Genomic DNA, 23765 nt, shown 5'->3' with positions numbered 1-23765 from the left:
TTTATTGTCGTAGCCAGCTTGTGCCTCCTCTTGGTGTTTGTCATGCTCCTCTTTTAGTTGTTCTTTCTCTTCTCCTGAGCTGACTTTAATTGCTAAAGCCAGCTCATCACACCTCACGTAGGTATCCATCCTCAGCAGACCAAAGCCCAGATTGAATTCTGTGTTAAACACATGCCAGTAATAGTCTTGGCTGATTTTAGGTTGAAGTTTCGGCAAGGGTTGCTGGTTTTGCAGTACTTCTCTATAAGGAAGAAAAGAAATATTTAGTGCCAAAAAATTAACAAACATAAACTTTTTTCAATGATGTCTTTTTCTTCTGATTAAGTCTGAGATAACAAACATTATCTTGCTCCAATGATGTCACCTTCTGATATCAGTTACCCTATTCCATAACTCAATTAGTCAATGTCGAGAATACTGATAATATTATTAAACAAAAACAAGGAAGTGAGACACTCAAGGAACTTATCACTTTTGAATTATTTACCTGAGGACATTTAGATTATTGATCCATACTTCGGGTTCTCCCTCGTGCAGGTACATATGGTACACTTGCTGCGCCAAAAGACTTTCTTCCAAATAACATTTGTTGCCATTGTCCTTTCTTGAGTAATGTGACTCTTGCGAGGGGAAAGAAAGGATGTGATCCCTGACCTAAAAAGTTTAAAATACACTAAAACATTAAAGGCACAGAATTGTGCACACTTTTAAGAAGAACTTTTTCACATTTTTTTTGGCCAGATAATGTTGCTCAAGGGTGGGAGTTTGTAGATTTTTTCAATAGAATTGCAGTATATGCCTCAAAAACACTAAGCAAGCCTAGTGGTTTCAACATTGACACATACTTAAACCGTGTTTTTGGCAAATTAGTCTTAAACCCGTTTCCTTTTTAGCAGAGATGATTTTAGAAAGCTATTTCATGGTTGCTTATGGCATTTGATAAGTTTAAGTGAGATATGTGTGGAAACTAATGCCAAAACTGGACTTCGAAAAATGATACTAGCACGCCACATCAAATGTGATGATTTGGTGTAGCCAAACCAGTCGCAATGCTAAAACAATGACAAAACAATGAAAAACCAACCAGCATCATGGATTTCTAAAAAGAACGGTGGAGCATGGCAATACTTTCAGTAGAATTCTAAATGAATGCAACAATCCAAACTTGGCAATTTCCTTCTTGTCTAAAAATCAACATACTTGCGTGATTGTGTTCCATGGGAATAAATCCGTGACAGTCAGTGGAATGTATTGAGGGCTCGGGAATCAAGGAAGAGCTCATACTGATCATGTGTGAAAGTATCAAATTGCGGCCAACAAAAAACACTGTAATGGCGAGCAGTGTGCGAAGTTCAAGCAAAAATTCTTGCAGTTTTTTTGTGTGCAAATACACAATGCTTCCTCCTGAGATCTTCTCTGGGGAGGGAAAAACTTTCGCAAAATTAAAAGAAATGTTAGTTTGCATTATTTTGCTGTGGAGCGATTGATTTCCAAGAGGAGTTCGGGCAGAACAGTGAGTTCAAGTTTTGGTTTTAATATTGTGGTTTGTCAGGTGTTGCTGTTGGATTTCTCTTGTTCTTTAACACGTACTTACGCATATAATATATCATTTTTAGACACAGTATTTGGTTAAATGGCTAGGTTACAGCACATTTGAAAACAGTTGGGAGGAAGAGGAAACCCTCACCATTGATCTTGTCAGGTCACTTTCATTGACACTTTGACTGTTTAGTAAATGAGCTGTTGTATAATAATTAAAGGAACTATAGCTTCTTTGTTTTTCAATTGAGTTTTCTTTGAGGAGACGCAACAACTGCATGTATAAAGACCATTTTACTTAAACGTTTGGTAGAGTTTTTATTGGCAGTGTTCTAACTTCAGTCAAATGTGTACACCAATAATTTATGTTAATAGTCTCCATTACTACTGTAGGATGTCTACACTCTAACAGAATTATAAGTCTATTTTTTTTATTAAATGTATTTATTTATGTTTGTACATTAAAGTTTTGGAATAAGACCCTGATTAATGTACATGTATTTCATTCAATTTTGGTTTCCTAGTTCATTTTAATCGATTTCTATAAATTCAAAATTTTGGTTGCTGTCAAGAGGAGCTGACCTAGTATCTATTTTGATTCTGCTGCAGAACTTTCAAAGTGCAACCAGAGAGGTTGATGAGAGCTGTAGATACTTAACAGGTATCAGTGCTCTCGAAACTTAAAAATAAGAGTAGATGTAATGTAGTGATTGACTTTCACCATGATTGCTTTTGAAGTTTGTTTCATGGAAAGGGAAGAGAGGCCAGGGAAAAGGGGCATATTTTACTATATGAAGAGGACTTCAGTAGATGCAAACTCCCTGAAAAATGGGATTTACTTTGTTACTCCAATGGGGATCGGGGTAAGGGTAAAAAACCCTTTTAAGGTGCAAATATTTTTAGGAAAGTCACCTAAAACTTTTACACTTTTTCAGAGAAAACTTCTAGAACATAAGGGAATGCTTATTGAGAAACTTTCTCTGGACTTTAACCATTGGCCATTCACACTTTTAAGTTAGATTACTTTCTTTGAGCTTAACCCAATCTACTCCTGCAGCCAAACCTTGAGCCATTGACATGGTCTTGTAGCGTGTCAGTGAAACCATATTGTGTAACCATTCAAATGAAAGTTCCACATTCTTTTAATGAACCCAAATCAAATTTAGGATTGTACCGAAGTTTGATTTTGGCCTTGGAAGTGAAAGGGTTACAACAAAGGAGGTTTATAAGGTCAACATATTTGCCTTGTTTCCATATGTCAAAGTACCATTGCTGAGCCCATGGTGTAATAAGCACTCACAACAAATCATGATTTCACTGCCCAGGAGTATTCACCAAAGACAGTTTGAGATTTGGAACAAGTCATTACCCTCGTCAACAGCTCTCTTGCATCAAAAGATTTTGATTTGGTCCCTTTTAAAACAAGATTTATCATTTATTCATTGCTTACTGCCACATCTAATTTAAAGGGTGTTGACCTTATTTACTGTATGTTAAGTAACAAGTTGCCTGATTGATTCAGGAAGAAAACTGCATTGTCTGCTTGCTAGCTGTTTGCCGATTGATGATTTTCTTGTTTACAAATCTCTTCCAGCTGTTTGAGAAGCTCAGCTTTGTTTTTTTGACTGAAGCCTTTGGCATTTCTCTGTTTCAGTTCATTGTTGAATTCTCAGTCATTTTTGAAAAATCAGTATCGGAGCTTGTGGATTGTGTAGGAGGCTGTTCATTTTGAGTTTCACTTGGTTGTTGCAGATGTTCAGTTAGATGAATTTTTGCTCGCTTTCGGGCTTCTTTAATTTCAACATTCAAGTAGCTTTCTTTTCTCTCTGTGTAATTTCGCACCTCCCTTTCATGTTCTTTAAGCTCCAGGTGATCTGACCGTAAATAATCAACCAATCATCTTCAAGGAGAAATTATTTTTAAAGCCGCACAGAATACTTTGCGCGCCTAGTAGAGCTTGTTCTGACCTTCAGCGTGTATTCCATTGACACATCGATAGGGCTGTGAGGATAAACATGGCAGTTTTCAGTCGGAAGGCTTTTTTTCTCATCATACTTTGGTTGAGTGGAGTTATAACTTTACTACCGCATATTCGTAAAGATTTTTAAACTAAGAAAAGTTCAGTACTTGATTATCTAGACCAACAAAGTCAGTGAGTTGGCTTGTGGGCCTTCTGCATGGGCACATGACATGTTCTCTCCCGCAAGAGGTGGTTGAACCTTCTTTCCATTGATCCATACATTTTGATGGAGTATTCAGCTTTGTTGGTTGAAGGAACTGTGTGCAGAAGACGCAAGGAAGCCATTTGTGCCGCTCGAACTAAAGATGGATCTTGTGCAATCAGATATCTTTCCTCCAGATTCTCTTTGGTGTCATCGCAGAGATCGCAAACAATGGCAAGTCCTCCATCAGTTGCGAGACTTTGTCCAACATTTCTTGCAGCTTCGTTGTTCCAGGCTCTCTTCCACAGGCCAACAATAGTTTTATTCTATGAGGTTTTTTGTGTCCTACTACTTGTAAAGTTTGCTCCACCCATTTTCCGCCGATTGCTGTCTAGAAAGACGGTTTTTCTTCTTAAAATCGTGCGCTCGAAAAGTGCAAGTAATCATGGCGCGTTTGTGGGACAAATCTAAAAACTTCCAAGGTCTTGTTTTCACTCGTAACAGAGATAAATTACTGCTTTGGGCTTTAAAATAGAAAGGAAAAATACAAATCAATGTTTAGGTGGCCTCAGTATGGAGGATCAAGTAGTACAGAGTCCGTAGAACTTTCTGGTGAAGAAGGTTTTCTTCCTACAACCGCTGCGAAAACATGAAGATCAGAGCGCTTTCAGATCACAGATTTAAAGCAGCTTTTTGGACTTAAGAAACAAAAATGGTAATGTACATTATTACTTCGAAGTTGAATTCAACTTTTGGAACAATTGGTAAAGCCACAGGCGTTAAAAATGTCCGGAAAAGCGGTCGGTAAAAACTCAAGCTTTTGTGTTAGCGTAAAGAATAATTTGAACATGTGGTCATGCAGCAAAGCACGTGTGCAAAATTTTGAACAATTTTTTGCGTTTAAATAGGTTTCTTCGCCTCAGTGTGAATGAAAATCTATTGTTATTGACCTTCCTTTTGCATTTCTCTCATTTGGTTCCCTGTGTTTGGGAAATTTAGGTTTTAAAAGTGAACAGTAACTTGTACGCTGGATTTCTGCATATTTAATTTACGGCCACCTCCAGGCGCTTTGTTTATTTTGTTTATTCGCTTCGTTCAAATATTTGCGCGTCTTATTAAGCTACTACAGAACCGCTGGGAAAAGAACCAAAATGGCCACTAATTAACACAGTTGAAATACAACTGATCTCAAAATAATTGCCTTGTTTTTGTCGTCTTTTTGATTTACGACTTTCATCTTTCTTTCCAGCGCCGTCAAATTTCGTCGCACAGTGAAGAAATTACTTGATTTCTTGTTTTCAGATTGATTTTACAAGAGTTCTTCGCTTTTATTTTTCGTTGTTTTCTCAAATGTTAGCCGTTACAAGAATAAAATTCTGTTGTATTTGGTTTCGTTTTGTCCCCCAAAGTCAATAATTAACTCATTTTCGCAAAGTCAATTTTCTCTGCTTCTGTGGGACATTTTGTCACACGGTAAGGAAATAATATAATTTCTTGTTTTCTCACCAGTTTTATACATCAGGTTGAGTTCTTTTTGTTAAAATTTTTTAATATTTTGACCCTTCATTTATTGAACTTTAAATAAACGATGTCTTGAAACCTGATCTTGTGTCTGTGGTTACTCCGCACATGGTTTAGGGGTGGGTCGCGGGCAATTTCATTCAGGCATCAATGGGTTAGTCCATGTTTGATTGTTTGAAGTTGTGTAAGCTGTTCATAAACTGCCCCTGCGCATTTTTGGACAGTGCCATAGTCATCATTTCCCAACCAAAGAGCAACTGTTATACTGTGCTCAGTAAATTATAAGGCTCAATGATTTTCACTCTGACACTTTTCTCCCCTGTGAAATGGCATGACCATTTCAGCCATAGGAAACCATCATGATGCTGTTGGTTGGTGTTGAAACTGCACTCTGTACACTTGAGTGACTTAGAAATAGTGTTATGTAATTCTCAATGTCAACATAGCCCACAACTACCTCTCCAAATTTATTAAAGGTCAGGCCAATCTTTTCTAGCAATTCTTGGCGTGTGCCATTCAGATTATTAAATTTTTTTCTTTACTGAGTTGGAGAGCATTTGATCGAATGGTCGACCAAACTAGTGCTGTGGCCGACATACGATAATAATAAAATGAATGACTAAATAAAAGCAAACTAGAGATTGATGGAATACAGTACCTTTAATACCGGTATAGAAAGTACACTGTTAAAAGCAAATTGAAGTAAAACACGAAGTGATTTTCAAGCTTACAATGCGATGCAGCCAGCGCTGCATGTTGTGCGATTCAAGTACTCAAATCACTTCCATCCAAGTGTAGAAAAGATTCACCGTCGAAAGAGACTTCCCAACTGTCCAAATCAACACTTCTCATATTTACAGCACAATTCCGAGTTCCAAGCATGGTATAAGATAAGACAAAATAATTCTGAAAAGTGTCAACACTCGCCCTGGCAGTGACTGCCATCATTCAAATGCAAACTCACGACTACATGCGGGCTGCCTTATGGGATATGGCAATAAAATTTTCTCTCCAATAACGTCACCAGATCACCTGGCTCCCATTGACATCTTTCTTGTCGAAGGACATCCCTAGCAGAATCCCATTTATTGGACTTGCACAAAATAATCCCACGAGCCATGTCGTCGTTCTTTTCGACTCCTTGCCCTGTGAAAATGTTGACTGATTTGTGGAGCTCGAATAACCTGAGGATGTGTGTCACCATGAAATGCATATATGGTGGTATTGAATTTCTTTTGTACCCCTTCCTTTTGTCATTTAAGGGGGGGTTCTACCTGAAAAATGTGTATTTTTTCAAATAATTGTAAAATAAAGACTTTTATTCAAAACCATAAACTATATATCACTGGAAAGCTCATGAACCATAGATTTCAAAAACTTATGTTATGGAGTGCCATCGGCAAATGTAACCTGACACCGGGCATTCCAAGAGACCTCGTGCTGTGGGTGACACATATGTACTTGAGTAAAGATTTCTACATGCAGATTCGACAACAAAACAACATTTTACTGTCATTCTAAAGCATACAGAATGCTTCTTGGGATGAACGAAGGGTTTTGACAAATTTCAAAATGTGACGTAATTGCACATGTCTCAAGTTACATGTCCAGAGAGTGGTCACTATTCGGTTGACCATTTCTTTACTAAAAGTCCTATGACAAATTCCTTTGCTCATCCCAATTAACTCATTAACAACTATCCCTGAAAATTTTAGGTCCATAGCTGTAATCCTTCTTGAGATATCTTTACTTAAGTGTTAAAAAACTGCGTACTGAGAAAAAGGCCCTTAAATTAAGAAAATCAAATTAAACAACAGCTGTATTCAAATAATAGAGTCTCTGAGTAGTAAACAGTCCACATTTAAGTGAAAGAAGCCTTGTGAGCAAATTTAGAAAGCCCCAGCTTCATATGTGACACCTTCTTTCTCACGAAGGGCTTCTTCTCGACGGATACGGACAAGCTGTAACCCTTGGCGACGCTTTTTCTCCTTAGCTGTTGCCTGGCTATCCGCTTTTCGGAGCCGTTTCCTGTCCCTGAGCCTTAATATGTGGTCAGTAAATGCACCACCAGGAATGGAAAGTCTCTCCATCACTCTTTTCCTGCTCTCAGCCCCTCCATGGAAATGACAGACTGCAGATGCTGCTGCACAGCGCACAACTTTTACTCCGTGGTGTTTGTGCTTTGGGCACCGCACCCAAACCATAGCGTTGATACTTTCATTTGGGTTCTGGGTTGTCCCAAGTACACATCTTTCCAGAAGTTTACTGTCACTCAGAGTCACAAATGTTGGCTTCAGCAGCTCCAGGAAGACTTCAGGTAAACAGTCGTCTCCTTTGTACGTATTAGTTCCAGTTGCTAAGTCCTGCTGCCATTTACACCACGAACTTTCACCACAAGGGCAGAAGCGGTGTTGCTTAGCAGCATCCTCTGATTTTATGCAATGATGAAGAATGGCAATTACATTCTTTTTCATTGCATAAACTGCAACATCGACCTCCTTTTCCACAGGATTTGCCTTAGCCAAGGTGTTTTGCCGGATCGCCAGACCGTAATACTTTTGGAGCTGCTTAATTTTTCCTTCCGTAAGCCTACCACTCCCCCTACCGGCTTTCCATCCTCCAGTTTACCTTTTGTGCGGGCCTTAAGATTCATCAAATGTTTACCCATCCTCTTCTGCACATGGCCCACACAATCCAGCTTAATAACTTTGCAGCCATCATACACATTTTCTACTGTGTTAAAAGCCTTGCTGTCACCATCTGACACCATCCATTTGTATCTTATGTTATGAAGCTCAATTGATCTGTTCCAAAGAACAGAAGCTCCTTCAGCTTCCATAGCTGGTGAACTTCCATCAAAATTAATGTCACATTCACCAGCTGCCAAATGCTCCCTTCTCCAGTCTTCAAATTTTTCATCATCCCCTTCACATTGTGACTTCTTCACAGAGCACTTATGGCAAGACTTCGACATCACATGGTAGTCTAGTACCTCTCCAGTGTCAACTGATATAACAAAAACAACACCAGTTAATGAAGTGAAGCCTCTCTTGGCCCATGTGCCATCAAAGCTAACAGCAGCATCAATTATTGCAGTGCTGTCAGACTCGCCGTTTTCCTCCATCACTTGCTGCCGAAGCCGTTGGCCTGCTCTCACAAGTTCTTCTTTTGCCTCATCTTCCAAGGCCTCCAAAATTACATCCATTTGCTTGTAGTACGCAGCTCTTGAAAGGCAAGGCATGTTCATTATTGCACAGAAGGAGGAAAGCCCTTCATATCCAGTTCCCAATTCTATTGAATGATATACAGCTCTCCTGTTGACATCAAAAGATTTTCCTTTTTTGGTGATTTGGGGTGATGTCTGCCAAGGAGTGCTTTCATCACAAGAACTGCATTGAATGGATAAGTCTGACATTAATCCTGCACGGCTGGAGGCATTTTCTTCCATAGTAAGATTTCCTGAATTAATAAAATAACAAGAAAAATATACTAGCAACTACAGCTACGGAACCACACACATAGGCTTATAACATAAATAATACTGAATGCATGAATTAGTATTAATTTATTCAATATCAGTGTCAACACATGGAGAGTCTAAACAAGACTCTGGCACAGTAAAATAATACTTTATATTTACAGCTGATTAAAGTCCTTCATGATAAGCTGGGAGGTATTTGCATAACAATACATTAACACCACAAAAATGAAAATAATGTACAAAGAAAACACGAGTTGTACATGCTTGTTTCACCTTTTTTGCATTTGTGTACATTCGAGAACACAGACGACAAACTCTTCAAATCAACAAGCCTGTATCCATTTCCTTCCTCTACTGCTTCTGTTTCCTCGGCAGAACTTATATAAGATTCATCCTCAGAGCTCTGGAGTTTCATTTTCTTCCTTGAAGAACTAAGTGGCTGGTCACTCTCTTCACCAGAATCTAATAAATCAGATTGATCGTGCGAAGTACCAGGTCCCGATTCAGAGATTTCACTCTCTTTCGAAGGAGTTTCCTCGCATGATTGCGGACTTTTAATAGCTCCACCAAATCCTTTTCTTTTCCTCGTTTTCCGAAAAATGCTTCTTTTTCTCTTTCCAGTCATTTCAAAGTAAAACTTTCCCAGCACTGTATTTCGAAATAAACAAGGTCCACTCGAAGCAATTTCCAATTTGTCCCCAGTGTCTCTCTTGCATTTTCTCGCATATGGCTTCATGTATGGGGTCACAAATATGACTAAGTTAGTTTCTACCTGGTTTGGGGGGGGGCAAACACACTCGTAAAGGAGGAAATAACAAAAAATGCCAGCTTCCGTTGCCATGGTAACGAAATTCCTCTTGTTTACAAACGCTTATTTCTCCTTTATTTTTTAAATATTCGAATAAAAACAATTGCCAAAGTAAAGTCAAGTAGTTGAACTTGTGATTTAAGAAAACAAAAAAACGCTTTTTCTAGTCAATTTCAGGTAGAACCCCCCCTTAAGCTGAGGAACAAAGAAATCCACTGCTTTGCTTTCATAAAAAACTGTTTTGGGTCGTTTTCTGGATTCCAGTTGTTGACAACTTTGTAGATGTCAGCAAATGCTGTCCATACCTCTACAACTGTTGATACAGTTTCTGGACGTAGGGTATTGAGCAGTTTACTGGGGGAGGTCAGCCAGCAGGATCTTCTTGTCAGATCCCAAGAGGCTTGTCCAGTCATATCTGCTGCTGGCTTTCCCATCACCATTTTTTTTGTTCCCACACATCGAAAGAAACACCAGAAGGTCTGATCACTTGAATTGGGTTTTTGAGCTGTGCCTCCTTTGCTTCCCCCTTTTTTTGTCTAAGTCATCTTCACAGTCTCAGTCTAAACATTCATTGACGAAATTTTCAATCAAAATATCTGTAACACGTAGCATCAAGTGAAGTTCATCTACTACTATATGATCCAGCAGAATGTTCAACAAAGGTTGCTTATCACAGCGGTAATTATCTTTAGATGTTGACCTTTCATGGATCTCTTCGAGAGTTCATACCATGGGTGGAGTGTTATAAATAAGGTAGTTGTCACTTATGTTCCAACAATCAGCCTTGTTTACTTTACACCAAGCACAGGCATAGTTGGATGTGGCTTCATTGAGTCCAAGCATCAGTAAAATAAATTTGTAATCGCCTCCAAGGTAAAATTCAGTGTTGAAGTCTTGACCATCTACAGTTAATTTTCCTGAGTCAATCAAGCTGTTTATTTCCTTGAATAAACTTCCAAATTACACCATTATTGTCTGATGCCCTTCAGTTCCATTGACTATACCAATAGTTCTGTTTCCTTTTGCAGACATGACAGACTCCCCAGTTTGAAGAATAGAAAATGAAAGTAAGATGAAATTTGAATTCCTTGTCATTCTGGCACCACCATTGATATTAATTTTGATTTTGCCATTGATAGTAAAAATAATTTCAACTGAACTCACTTTGCCTCCTTCAAAATTTTCATCCAATGCCTCAATGTGGCACATTTTGTTCAGCTGTTCACAGCACTGCTTCACCAGGTAGGACCTGGGTAGGTTGTCTGTAATCATGGAGATTTCATGATAGAATGAATCTCCCACACAAAACATGTCTAACAAGAAAAGGATTTGCTCGACTTTTCTTTTTTCATCTTCTGACAAGGAGCTGTACCTGTCTTCCCCCTCTGCAGATTGAGATGTAGAATTGCTGGAATTAGGCAAGCAACTAACCTTGTGAGTCACACTGGTGTCTGATTCTTTGACACTTAAACTTTCCAATTCAATACCTGGACTTGTTTTTAACTTGTGAAAGAGGCTTTCCTTTGAACGATGAAATGTCCAAAGATTTTTCTAACAATTTAATGTAATCTTCCAGTTCTTTGTATTCTTCCTGTAAACTTTGGGTTTTCCTTTCACTTTGTTTTGCCTCGAACACCATCTCCTCATAGATCCTTTCCTTCTCTTCCTCTAAATTCTTACACCTTGATTTCCATTCTTGTAGCTCATCATGTAGGATTCCTATTTCATCATGCAGGCTTTCCATTTTGTTGTAAAACTCCCTAATCATTTTTGCCTGCCCTTCCATTACGTGAAATTTCCGGACTTGCTCTTCTAACTCTTTTCTTGCCCTACCTTTGTTTTTTTTGTACTGCAGAGAAATGTTGTATGTAGTTTTCATCAAAGCTGAATCAATTTCTTTTCTAATATTTGGGTCATCGTTGAAGGCAAAACATTCACCAAATGTGTACTTTTCGACCAAATCTATGTAGGTGAATTGTTTGGTGACCGATAAAGATGATGCCTCGCCTTCTTTTGGGCTTGTAGCCAAAGACCTTGGCTTCTCATAGCTACTTCTGGGTAAAGAATTTTCACCAGAAGTGTCCATAGAGCATGTGATTCCTTCTTGCACAATTTTGTGCACATCTTTGAAAATGGGGTAAGGAATTTTGAAAGTGAAAATGATTCTTTCTTTATCTCTCCCATCAAATCTTATATCTGGTGCAGTGACCCTGTTTGCCTCCTTGAAATGAGTGTAACATTGACTAAATTCATCAACATACTTGCAAATTATTCTATGATGTAATGTTTCAGCATTGTTTATTTTGCAATAAGGAAAGGCTACTAAGCTTTATACATAACACTATGGGATTCAAAATGGTGGATGTCTCATGAGAAAAATGGCTCTTCGGCACTTCTAAAACATGGCGATTTGCAGTGACCCCTTAAAAATGGCTTCCCTCTCAGTCTTACTCAGCAATGTTTTAGAGATTCTTTTGCCAAGTTTGGAACCAGTTTAATGCCATCAATGCCAGTTTAATGCCATCAAAGTTTCGCATGTAAACAAAACAGTCAGATATGAGAAGAACTTCCAGGAATTGTACAAAGTGGTTAAGCTTTGGCAGTTTTGTGCACTCTCCAGGTGTAATTAAGAAGTATGGGAGAACAATTGAAAGGCAGTGGGCAAGAACGTCCCCTGGATTTTTTCAGCCATTTTTGAAAGTGCTCAAAACTGGCTGAATTTTGGCATGTGGGCTTTATTTCACCTGAGAAACATTGCTCTGAAGTTTTTTTCACTGGGTTGTTCTTTGTTCCCGAGAAATAACTTATGCAAAAAAGGCACACAGGTTGGAAAAACCGAGTGGTTTATTGCATACACAATATCTTGAAAACGAAGCGAACTTTAGCATGAAAACTACAGAACATTGCTTAACATACCAGAACAAAACTGCGTGCGAAATTTGGAGTGTTTTCGACAAAGTTCACTTTTGATTAAAATACCTAACGCCCTTTTCCTGCCGAGTCCTTCAAATAATCGAAGCCGGGCCTTTGTTATGATAAACAGAGCCGATCCTTTGTTATGATAAACAGAGCCGATCCTTTGTTATGATAAACAGAGCCGATCCTTTGTTATAACAACCAAGCCAAGCCTTTGTTATAAGTCGAAGTCTCATCTCGGTTTATTATAACAAAGGATCGGCCCACCGTGACCGCAAGGACTTTGATTTCACTTAGAAAACAGCAAAATGTCAATTTCATGCAACGTATATAAGCTCAATTTTGTTGATTTCAGGTCAAAAGTGGTTAAAATGTTGACTCATGTTAACACGCGACGGCAAGGATGTTGATTTCTCTTAGAAAGCAGCAAAATGTCGATTTCATGCAACCAGGAGCCCATGACCAGGAGCCTTCATCTCCCATACCAACCCTTGGAGTCAACCCTTTCCCGTATTAATTTATTTTTAGAACACCACGGGGCTCTCGTGTTCCTGCAAATCCTTTAGAATGCCCAATCAGAGGGAAGCTATTGTATACGTCACACGCATGTCACATGCCACTGGTCACAGCTTGCAGCAAAATAATAAAAGTAATGGCGAAATGCGTAGAGAATTCATCCAGTGAAGAAAGTGAAACTTCTGATTCTAATGACCTCTCTTCGGCAGATTTCAGTTCATCTTCCGAAAGTAGTAGTGAAGAAGAAATGGCGTCGAATACGTCTAAAGGAAAAGCGCCAGCAAGAACCACGAAAACAGCTTCTGGTAATCGGTCCAAAGCTAAGACCGTGCGGCTGAGAAAGAAGACAAAAACAGATAAATCGTTGAATGCCAACGAGATTGAAGACCTTACAACCTCAATATTCTCATCGGAAGAAGCCGAGAAAGTGGAACAGCAGCTACGGTCAACTTTAGTGAACGATCCACGCCTGAACAAAGGCGATTGTAAACGTTTTGTGGAGCATTTATTATGCGATACCGAAATTCAAAATTTCCTGTTGCTGACAAATGGCTTTTGTCGGAAGTTTTCTAACTTGGCAATGGAAGCATTCAGTGGTAATACTTCAACCTACAGGAAAGCGGCTTTTTCGATTGCGTGGATGAAGTTTCTGTCTAACTTGTATCCTGGAAAGACAACGCAGGAGCGGATGATCGTAGAGAGGATACTAAAGACTTCGAACCAACAGTTTGATTCAAATTCTGTTCATGCCGTTTTAAGTGTGATACACGAAAGTGTGTATTTAACGATCCATGATCATGTACAAATAAAGAAAGCCGAAATGGAGAATGGAGGAACTGGTCAGGCAAGAACAGTGTTAAGGGAAGAATTGGATGACATAATGTATGGATTCTGTGGAGCTTCGCTTCACCACATGATTAAACTTCGGGAAGAAACGCTGGAAGGAAAGAAAGGGCACGGAGAATTGTCCGATCAAAGAAAGCTGATCATGACAAAAGAATTGCAAATTCTCCGTGAACTTTTACTGAAAGATAAAACAAACATTGCAGCCAGCCTCAAAACCCTCGATGAAGGGAATTTGAAGTTTCCCAAAACTGAACTTCCCCCCTTTTTAAGATCTGTGGACAACGAAGTTTGCGAGTTTGCAATGGATTCTAATCTACGAAAGTACCTGTCAAAGTTTTTGACCATGTGTCAAAATGCTGTGCTAAACAATGAAACACTGGAAATGGACTTCTGTATTATCGTGGCTTCAATTGTAGAGGCAGAAGTTGCAACTGATGTACAAATAGTTAATGGTCTTTTCCAGGCATTAGTGTCAAAACTAGCTAACACCAGAATCAATGAATTTATGAATGGCAGAATGGAGAGAGAATTTAAAAACCAGGGAAAAGTTGTGGATGCCAATGAGATGCTCAGACCACATTTGAAAGCTTGCGCCTTGGCAACAAAACGCAAGTGACTTTTCTATTTGCATAGTGAACATAACATTTTAGCCAGACAATTAAGACAGATAGTTTTTACATCAGTTTTATTGCTTGCGGATTATTTGGTGTTGATTGAACTGAAAGTAGGATTCCATAAGGGCTCCTGACTGAAATGGTTGTCACAAAATTATTTTTTATGTAACATTTCTGTTTGGCTACATGTAGATTACCTGTTCTTCTCTTTAAGTGTTTCGTTATTGCGGCAACAGAAGAAGCAATGAGCACAGACTGGTGCAACTTTTAGTTTAAGGATACCGATAGTCACTTTTTTTGTGATGACATGATACTAGAAAGTTAAGTTATTCTCAAGCCCCGGGGGGACTCCTATATGAAAGGGGTGGGGATGCTTGTCGAAAATTTTGAAAAGAACCCCTGAAAGAGAGCAATCTGGGTGTGACTCTAGCTTTTCTTGACCCCTAAAAGATACCAAAAAGCTAAGAATAGAATTATATTTCTTCATGTGCAGCCCTAAAGGAGACCATTATGGCTAAAAATATTGGTGTTTTGCCTGGAATACCCTAAGCAAGACGAAAAATCCGAAATTTACACCCCTAAGCGAGACGACGAGCATCCACACCCCTTTCATATGCTATCCCCACCCTGGGTTCTTAAGCCTTGAATAATGAGTAACAATAGATGTAAATTATAAAAGTAAAGCCTGAATCTTTTGCCTAATTTATCTTATTTGCTAGTAATGATTATACATGTACTGTACCCATGTGAAAGTGGAAAGATTAAGAATTAAATTCTGCTCAAGTAGCATTCTTGAGTAAGCATTAATTAGTCTGCTTGGAGTATCTGCCATCATTATGATGGCACCATTGCTGTTGTGTACATGACTATAGATTAATGCACACAGACCATTAGTTTGTACAAAAATACCTACTGACTTTTCACAGCCAATAAGAACCCCATAGGATGGCTGTTGAACATTGCCCACATGTGCAGCTAGATCAGCAAAATTATGCGCATTTGAGAAACCAGCAGTTGCACTTATACTTTGTATATTACAATCTGTACCTAGAGACTGTGCGACATCTTCTACGTCAAGATAGATGGCAGTATCCCCATACAACTCATCATACATATCATTGGTGTCACATATTGCTTTTACAAATAAAGAAGTCCATGACTGTGGCAACTGTGTCCATAGCAATGAAACATCTAACTTATATTGCATACAATAATTACCAAATGTAACAGCAATAATAGTGCAGGCATTGCTGCCTTGCCTTCCTCCTATTAAGGACTGTGCGATATAAGAGGAAAAATAAATTTGCACAGATCCCTGGAGACAATGCTACATGGTATGGAAATTTGATCTTGAGTTGAAATTAACCCTCCATCTAGGTTCAGACTTTGGTCTCTGTAATCCTTCTCAGAATTATTGTTTTGAGCTAAACTCTTCCTGCTAATGAGTCTTCCCAATGCTGGAGGGTAAGCAATGGCAGACAAATTCCCCCCTCTTGTGTGCTTTAGAACACTAAAAATGGATTCCAAAGCACTGCCATTGATTTACAATGGAGTGATGAAATATCTTCCATCTGGTGACACACTGGTAAAGAACCATTCACAGAATGATAGAAAACCATGCACAACAACTCGAAGAAGATCCCATGTCTATGAAAAAAAAATAGTGACAGTTCAGTATAGAATAAGATACAGCGAAATGGCATAATGCATCTTCAGTGACATTACATAATTGAAATCAAGATTCAGGATCATATGTCAATGTAATCCATAGCAATATCAGTTATTTGTCCATGATTGCATGCAAGTGACAGTTACTGTTGCACTGCCTGTTTAGGGTTGTTGTTATCAAGACTGAGGTAAGAATTCATCAATTTTCAAGTTAACAAGTGATAGCAAGACTGTTAAGAAGACAGGGATTATTCCAGGTTATTAATAAAAACTTTGTGCACTAGCTACTTCTATCGAGAAATAAAACATTGCCAACTGACCCAAAATCATTTTTTTACTATTTCAAACATTAGTAACTAACCTGCCATGCAAGAAACGTTTTCTGCCTAGACTTCTTAGTATTGTCAGGGTATTCTGAGGACAAAATAATTTATTTTTAATTTGATGACAAAACATTGTGACACTCACTAATATTGTGTAATAGAATATAAACTGCAGGGCAATTAAATAAATAAACCAATCATACTTAAGGGTCAAAGACCCCCTCCCACTGCTAGAAGTAACACAAAGATCCTTATGAAGATTGCATATTACACTTCATTTCAAAATGCTATTATCCGATGCAAATTGGTAAAAAGGAATTAATGACTTCATAAAAAAAAGCAGAAAGTAAATTTGTTGTCCTCTATGTTGTTTACTTACTGAACAAGAACAAAATATTACCATAATCCCTTAAAACAGAAATATGGGATTGACATTTTGTTCTTTAGTACTTCATTTACAATGACAGAATCCCAAGAGAAAATAAAATATCATCAGACATCTCATTCCAAACTGTACACAGTACGTAAGATATGATTACTTGTATTAAACATACCTGTCTCATCATGAATGTGGCTCCATTTCTCAAAGAAGTCCATTCCTTTCTTGATATTTTGAATGACAGAGCTCTCCATGCTTTTTATTCTCCGTTTACTAAGCAGTCCCTTTTCAAAAATGAGATTGCAAGCTTCTAGGAAACTGACGACATGCTTGGCACTCCCCTGATTCAGTTCTTTGCTCAGCTCATCGATTGCAGAAATCATGTAACGTTGCTATAATAAAAATAATAACAAACAGACCAAATATTTAGCAATTTGAACTTAGCAAATGCAACTTTCAGAACTTTCTCATATCATGATAAAACAGCCACTACTAAAAAAGGAAACATCATTAGTTGATCCAAAAATATCTGCTGCAGACTTTTGAAGCAATGAAATTATTTTCTAATGTAAAACATTTTGGGTTAAATAAGTTTGTTACCTGCATGATCTTGGCTGGTCCAACATTGAGATGCGTCCAGTTGTCTTGGTACACAAATGCATATTTCAGACCAGGGACTTTGCGGCTTTGTCCCCCCTCTGCTCTTTCCATCTCTTGGCTGTAGATCTTCTCAATTGTCTGCCATCCAAAAAGGGTTCCATCCAGTGTGAGCCTCTTTGAGCCACTTGTTCTTGAGCTGTATAAGGCAGCTATCATGTTCTTTTGCTTAAAATAAAAAAAATTATAATAAAATACTTTTGAATATCAACAGTATCACGATATCATGACAATAAAAGTGTACTGCTTTAAGAGGTGGATCACTAACAGCAAGTCTGGAAGTTACAAAAAAATAAACAAAAAAGGAGCTATGTACAAATATCTGAACTTTCAGGCCCAGTTGTTCAGATTCGAAATTGATAAAAGTCATTGATGAGCACTGAAGGTGTTGTAATAGAGACAAATATCATTATTATCTCTTGATTATAATTATCAAATGAATCTTCAAAATTAGTCTTAAAACTACTGGTAAATGGCCAGGGGAGCAATATTAATCCTTGAAAGAAGTCACTGCATGAAAACATCTAAGCTTTATACTTGTAGGGGTACACTTAGGCCAAAAAAGTGAAAAAAATAACATTAACATTCTGGAGTGAAATACAGTTCATTACAGTGCTGCGCGCGGTACCGTGAACACCCAGACAGTTTTTTTACATTTTTTGACATATTTTTGATGTGTTTGATGCTTGGTAATCGGCAACTGACCAATCAGGGAGCAGATAATCTTGTAAGGCGGAGTAGATCTCCCAGCATGATATCCATTACAAAGAACATGGCAATGTACCAGGTGAAGGTGAAGTACGGGGAGGAAAGATTTAGTACTTTCTTGATCAAGGATATCTCCTTTGCTACGTTTATGCAGGCGATAAAGCAAAACTGTTCACCGCTTGCACACTTACCCGCTTCAAACATTCGTGTAAGATATCACGACGAAGACGGCGATATGATCAATCTGTCGGAAGATCCAGATGATTTTGCTTTTGGTGAGATGCTAAGGAGTGCAAAAGAAGTCAAGGATCGGGACTACGGAAAGATTTTTCTTCAGGCAAGCGAAGTAGATTTGCCGCTGCCGAGAAAACTGAGACGAATGGACGTGGAACTGCCGAGTTCTTCAGCTTCTAACGAATTCAAGTCGCTGCAACCGAAGCATCTGTCTTTCACACCAACGCCTGGCACACATCTCGCAACTATGACAGCTCCAAAAAATGCTGAGAAAAGTCGTGTGGACTGCCAGTGACGGGAAATGGAAGAAAATCTTAAGGTTTTGAAAGTACAAGTTGCTAGCGCAAAAGAAGAATTGGAGAAACTGAACAGTGAATTCGGACATTTTCAGTCGCTCAGTGATATCCGAGCTCGACTCTGTAACAACTGTCATTGCAGTGGTCACACAAAAGTAAAATGCTCAAAACCTCCTTGCGTGGAACTCAGTGTGTGTAAAATAATAGAAAAGCATCCCAAACACAAAACGAAAATTAGCCAACTTCAGCATGAGATTAGATCTCTGGAAAACAAGGCACAAGAAGAGGAAACCCATCTCAAAAGTTTCATGGCTGCACGTGAACGTGCAAATCTTCGTTTTTCTTTGTTATGAGACCTAGATTGAAGGCACAAAACCAAGTAAAGTATGTGAACAGAAGCTGGTTGGATAGGGATCTGATAATTTTGCAAAGAGCGCTCAAAAAGGTTCCTGACTGGTGTGAAGACGAAGACTGGAGACTTCTGATGATTATAGATCAATACGAGAACTCAAATGTAAACATCTATTTATAAATGGAGTGTATCACCACACTCACAGGATAGAAGGCATCTTATTCCTCTTTTTGTAATGTTATGTTTTTAGGATTGAGTTATATTCCTCGCGTTTTTTCCTGAGTAAAATTAAGGTAAACTAAAGTGAACTCAACAGTTCCTGTACACTGATTTATTTGAACATGGGGAATATTTATCAAGGTCAAATAACAAATAACTCGGCTTCATAGCATTGCAAATTTCAGATTCTCGTTCATTTGTTGATTTTCCTGGAAATGTTTTACTGTTGTAGTTATTAGCCGAACAAACCTTCGTTCATATTCTGCTCTTGTAGTTGTACCTCTTGCGTTACTACGTCTGTGATATGTATTTTGCAACTCAACAATGACAAACAGCAAACTTTGTAAATATGATATGTTGTGTTCAGAGATATCATGTAACATTTTTCTTAGTTGAGTTTTTTGATCTAATTTACAAAAAGGTAAAAAAAGTGTTGCTCATAAAAAGTATCCACAGTGCTTGAAATATGCATATGAGCTATTGGCAGTAATGTTGAGCATCGCCTGTACTATTGCGATTTTGGTTTTATTGACAGCTAGCATCTGGTGGTGACATAAAAATGCCTTTATCTTGTGGAAGCAATATTCACAGGTGTTGAAATGTGGTGAGTAAGGTGGCTGAAATAATAGTCTTATACCGCAATCAGCTAACATGTCGCTGAGTACTGGTTCAATGCGATGACCGTGGTGGAAGCCACAATTATCCATGACCACGCAGTCTCCCCACTCAAGTACTGCACTCCCGTCAGCTCGATGCTCTTGAAGAACTTCGTCAAAGACGTTTAGCAGTTCAAATCCATTAGATGGACCGTCCAGTATATTGTAAAAATCTACGCCGGAAAATGAATGCAAAAGATTTATAGTAAAATTTGCATTAGACGCATAGCGCTGAATTTCGAAAGCAGCCTGTCCTAGTGGCGCGCTCCCGTAGTTTCTGTTCCCTGTAGTTTTGATTACGCTGGATTTGTCAAAGAAATGCAGGGTCATTGGGTTGATGTTAGCTATTTCAGTAAGAAAATCATCGATAGCTGTTGTTGCTTCAGGGGTTGTAGATTCGAGTAGAATAGATGTAAGTTTCTTTCTCGTCATTACAAGTTCTTTGTGAATGACCGTGTTGATCTGTGATACGCTCGGTAGATTAGCAGGATGAACCACGCCATCAAGTAGAAGCCTCTGGTCTCGGTCGAGTAAGTGCTCCGTTTCATTAGTTTTTGTACCTCTATGTACTCCACGACTTGTTCATTCATTTTGGGATTAGGAAAGCCAACTCTTATGCCTCTGAGGGATGTATTTTGTTTGTTGTAACGGTCTATCACTTTCTGTACAAAACTGGGGCTCGAATGAATTTCCCGTGCGATTTGACAGTTGCCAAATCCATCATGATAAAGGTCCAACACTTGTTCTCTGTACATCGCAGGTAGGGCTCTTCCATTATCAAAGCTTCCACCATACCTATTCAGTCTTAGTTGAACATCAACTAGTGTAAAATATAATAAAAATATAATTTCATTTGCGAGACAGCTGTCAGGTCGTAGAAAGAAAAAAAACGGATCGTCAAGCAAACGCAAGTTCAAATATTTTAGAAAAGGAAAACTTACAAGCACTTTGAACGTGAGTGTGTAGCATTGTAGAACTCTTGATCAATATTTCAGTATATCTTTCACAACCGTGAGCTTTTAAAAGTCCAGCGCTTTAGTCATGTTTGTTTTCCCGCCGAATTCTATCCCACCTGTATCAACTCGTCAAAAATATGTCATAAAAATGTCAAAAAAACTGTCAGTGTGTTCATGGTACTGTGCGCAGCACTGTAAAGAATATTGTATTATCCAATTTAACTTTACAGGAGCCCCTGCTTGTGTAAATTACTATGATCATTCTTGCAAGACCCAGGTACATTTAAAATATGCATGTTGAAAAGTTTACGACATTCTTAATAATTACCTGATGACTTGGACATATCATTGCAAATATCGGATTGCCAATCGGATCCTCAGGATTGGTGAAAGACATGTTTACTTTATACTTTTCACTCAATTCTTCCACATCATCAGCGACAGGCAGCATTGCCCTGGGTAATCCACACAGCATTTTAAGAAGGGTCAGATTTGAAGAAGCACCATCACACAGGACTATGGAGACCCTAAAACCATAGGCACTGAATGCTTTTAAACACTTCTGAAAGAATTCCTGCAACGTGTTCGAATCCATTGAATTTGGAACTGGAAAATAGGGCCCAATGATGTTGTAGCCTGAAGTAAGGTCCCTCCAAAGAAATTGTACAATGTAGCTGGTCTTATGGCAACCACTCTGGATGGATGATGAGTAAACATCGTGCAACACAGGCAACTCATCTGCCATGGTGAAGCTCGTTATTCCCCCACCCTTAAGGTTCCATGCTACCTTCATTTGAACCTTGAGAGCAAAATATTGCCAAAAAAGATCTATTAATATATAACATTATAGTCGTGATTACAATAGGTTTTTCTGAGTTACCTTTTGCCTGTGTTTTACAATGTGAAACCATTTAAATAAAAATTGAATTTGATTTGCATAAAAATAAATATGAGAAAAACTTATTTTCATTTCAGGGTTTCACATGAAGAGTTTGTATTTTTTGAAACAGAAGTACAAGGTGATTTGAAAATGGCCCAGTTCAGGCTGTAGTGTACTCTAGTAAATAAGAGCGACGTCACCCAGCCCGAACACATAAGAATATTTGCACAGCATTTGACTTTTCTGAGTTCATATTTGAAGCATCATAATTTATTAGGATTAATGATATTGTGTCCTACCTTCACCTCATCCCACATCAACACTCCAATACCAAGAGGCTGGGGATGGCCACAACTTTCTCGTTGGCTTTGATAGGTCTGGAACCTCTCCTGCTGACTTTCAAAGTAGTGGTGATCAATACCAGGCTGCTCAGCACCATCTTTCAGAACTTTCTTTAGCACCTTTGTACAGGGAAGTTGAAGAATGCTTAGTCCCCGCAAAGCATCATAGGTAGAAGGACAGCGGTTGTATACCGCAAGAGCTTTAAACCAAATAAAAAACAGATAATCTCATGTCTGTTTAATTAACAAAAGCCAATGAAGTATTCAGCTTAGTACAGCTAATTGTGGACACCACTCTGCATTAAACTAAATTTAAATTTACAATGTACATTAAAATCAGCCTTGTGGTGATGTGTTAATAAATCACAAACCATAATACTGGGAACCAGGCATTAATTTCATAATTCAGGATCATGTTAGCTTGCAACACTCTGTATTAGTAAAATTACTATCACAGAAATTGTTAAAACACATTATGTTACACCATATGGCATAGGGTGTCAGGTCTTTGACCGTGGTCAAACATGTAGAAGTATGCACGAGCAAGGATAGGTAAATAGTTGCTGAGAGTAGATTATTTCCATTTAATCAGATAAATGAGTATTTTTACTTTTTAATGCTCCACATCCCAACAAAAATGCTTTGACAAACATTGCCGACAAATCTGCATATAGATGTTTTTCAAAACTGTAGAACTTAGAGCTCCAAAAAATATAGTAAATCATCAGGATACTGTTTATGTAATCAACTTTGAACAGTGAAAATTAAAACCCTATCTTTAAATTACTTTTCTTGTTTTTTGCAAATTGCTGTCTTGGTCTAGTCAGGTCTACTCATCGCAGGTTTACGATGTTAGAAGAATGAAATAAAACTTTTAAAAACTTACCAACTCTGATGGTGGCCAAAGACCATCTGTTTCCCTTTTTGCCAGTCACTAAAAAATTAACAACACACATTTAATTTTATGCAGAGGTTATATCATGGGGCTGGTAGATGTTGCAGGTTATAAATAGACCACTGCTTTTAAAACTTTTCCATTATGGTCTGCCTGATAACAACATAATTTTTTAGTCACTTTTTAATAGTTCTTTAAAACTACTGAAGCTTATAGATCCCTTGAATTGTCAACTAGTATAGTATAGCAAAAATATTAAAAGTGTACTGTATTTGAAACTGTTCAATTCTGTCTATCCCAACATATTAACTAACATTGTTCTTATTAATTAAAGAGAAAATCAACATAAATACAAACTTATGAGAAAAAATTTACACTCATACCATTGTTTCGTTGGTCCTTGAAAAAACTCTCTCTGTCCTTCTCCCACACTCCACTAATGCAGTCGCCTGCCTTCATTCCTTCTTTGCCTTCATGTTTATTCCCTTCTGCAGTGATTTTCTTTAGCTCCCTCTTCCCTGCTTCTGAACCTTCAATTGCCTGAATAAGTTAGATTGTTGCCCGGACAGCTCAACCTTGGTCTGCTTGTAGCAACATGATCTCGAGACCAAAATTATGATTAGCGCGATTTCTTATTTGACTCTGAAATTATTGTTATCGTAATCCTCCGGTCAATTCCGGCATGCGTAGTGACAAACGAGGGACCGTGGATTGTGCTTTATCCAATATGGCGGACGGAGGCGGTAAGTATCGGTAAATTGCAATGGCTTTGGAGGCTTTTAGTGGTGGAAGCTGCTT

General features: G+C 38.3%; 2 protein-coding genes and 3 pseudogenes across 3 annotated transcripts; 1 reads left to right on the top strand and 4 right to left on the bottom strand.

Annotated features, from left to right (window-relative positions):
- Window positions 1–4257: 4257 nt before the first annotated feature.
- On the bottom strand, window positions 4258–10822 carry LOC145501497 (uncharacterized; annotated as a pseudogene).
- LOC145500974 (uncharacterized) lies at window positions 6561–9586 on the bottom strand (annotated as a pseudogene). The gene is made up of 2 exons (XR_014051171.1): window positions 8977–9586; window positions 6561–8681 (listed from the first exon to the last, which is right to left on the bottom strand). The product of XR_014051171.1 is annotated as an uncharacterized LOC145500974 (transcript).
- Window positions 10823–18103: 7281 nt separating the features above from the next.
- LOC145501038 (uncharacterized) lies at window positions 18104–19200 on the top strand (annotated as a pseudogene).
- A 476-nt stretch (window positions 19201–19676) lies between these two features.
- On the bottom strand, window positions 19677–20327 carry LOC145501496 (uncharacterized). Its single transcript, XM_081480962.1, has one exon. It carries the CDS (start codon window positions 20325–20327, stop codon window positions 19677–19679), a length of 651 nt encoding a protein of 216 aa, XP_081337088.1.
- An 807-nt stretch (window positions 20328–21134) lies between these two features.
- Window positions 21135–22073, bottom strand: LOC145501117 (uncharacterized). The gene is made up of 2 exons (XM_081480670.1): window positions 22031–22073; window positions 21135–21650 (listed from the first exon to the last, which is right to left on the bottom strand). The coding sequence occupies exons 1-2, from the start codon at window positions 22046–22048 to the stop codon at window positions 21135–21137; spliced, it is 534 nt and encodes a 177-aa protein (XP_081336796.1). The 5' UTR covers window positions 22049–22073.
- Window positions 22074–23765: the final 1692 nt, after the last annotated feature.

The sequence above is a fragment of the Orbicella franksi genome, chromosome 10 (assembly GCF_964199315.1).
Source record: "Orbicella franksi chromosome 10, jaOrbFran1.1, whole genome shotgun sequence".
NCBI classification, from domain to species: domain Eukaryota; kingdom Metazoa; phylum Cnidaria; class Anthozoa; order Scleractinia; family Merulinidae; genus Orbicella; species Orbicella franksi.
The sequence above is the reverse complement of the archived record's forward strand: the minus strand, read 5'-3'. Positions and strand labels throughout refer to the sequence as shown.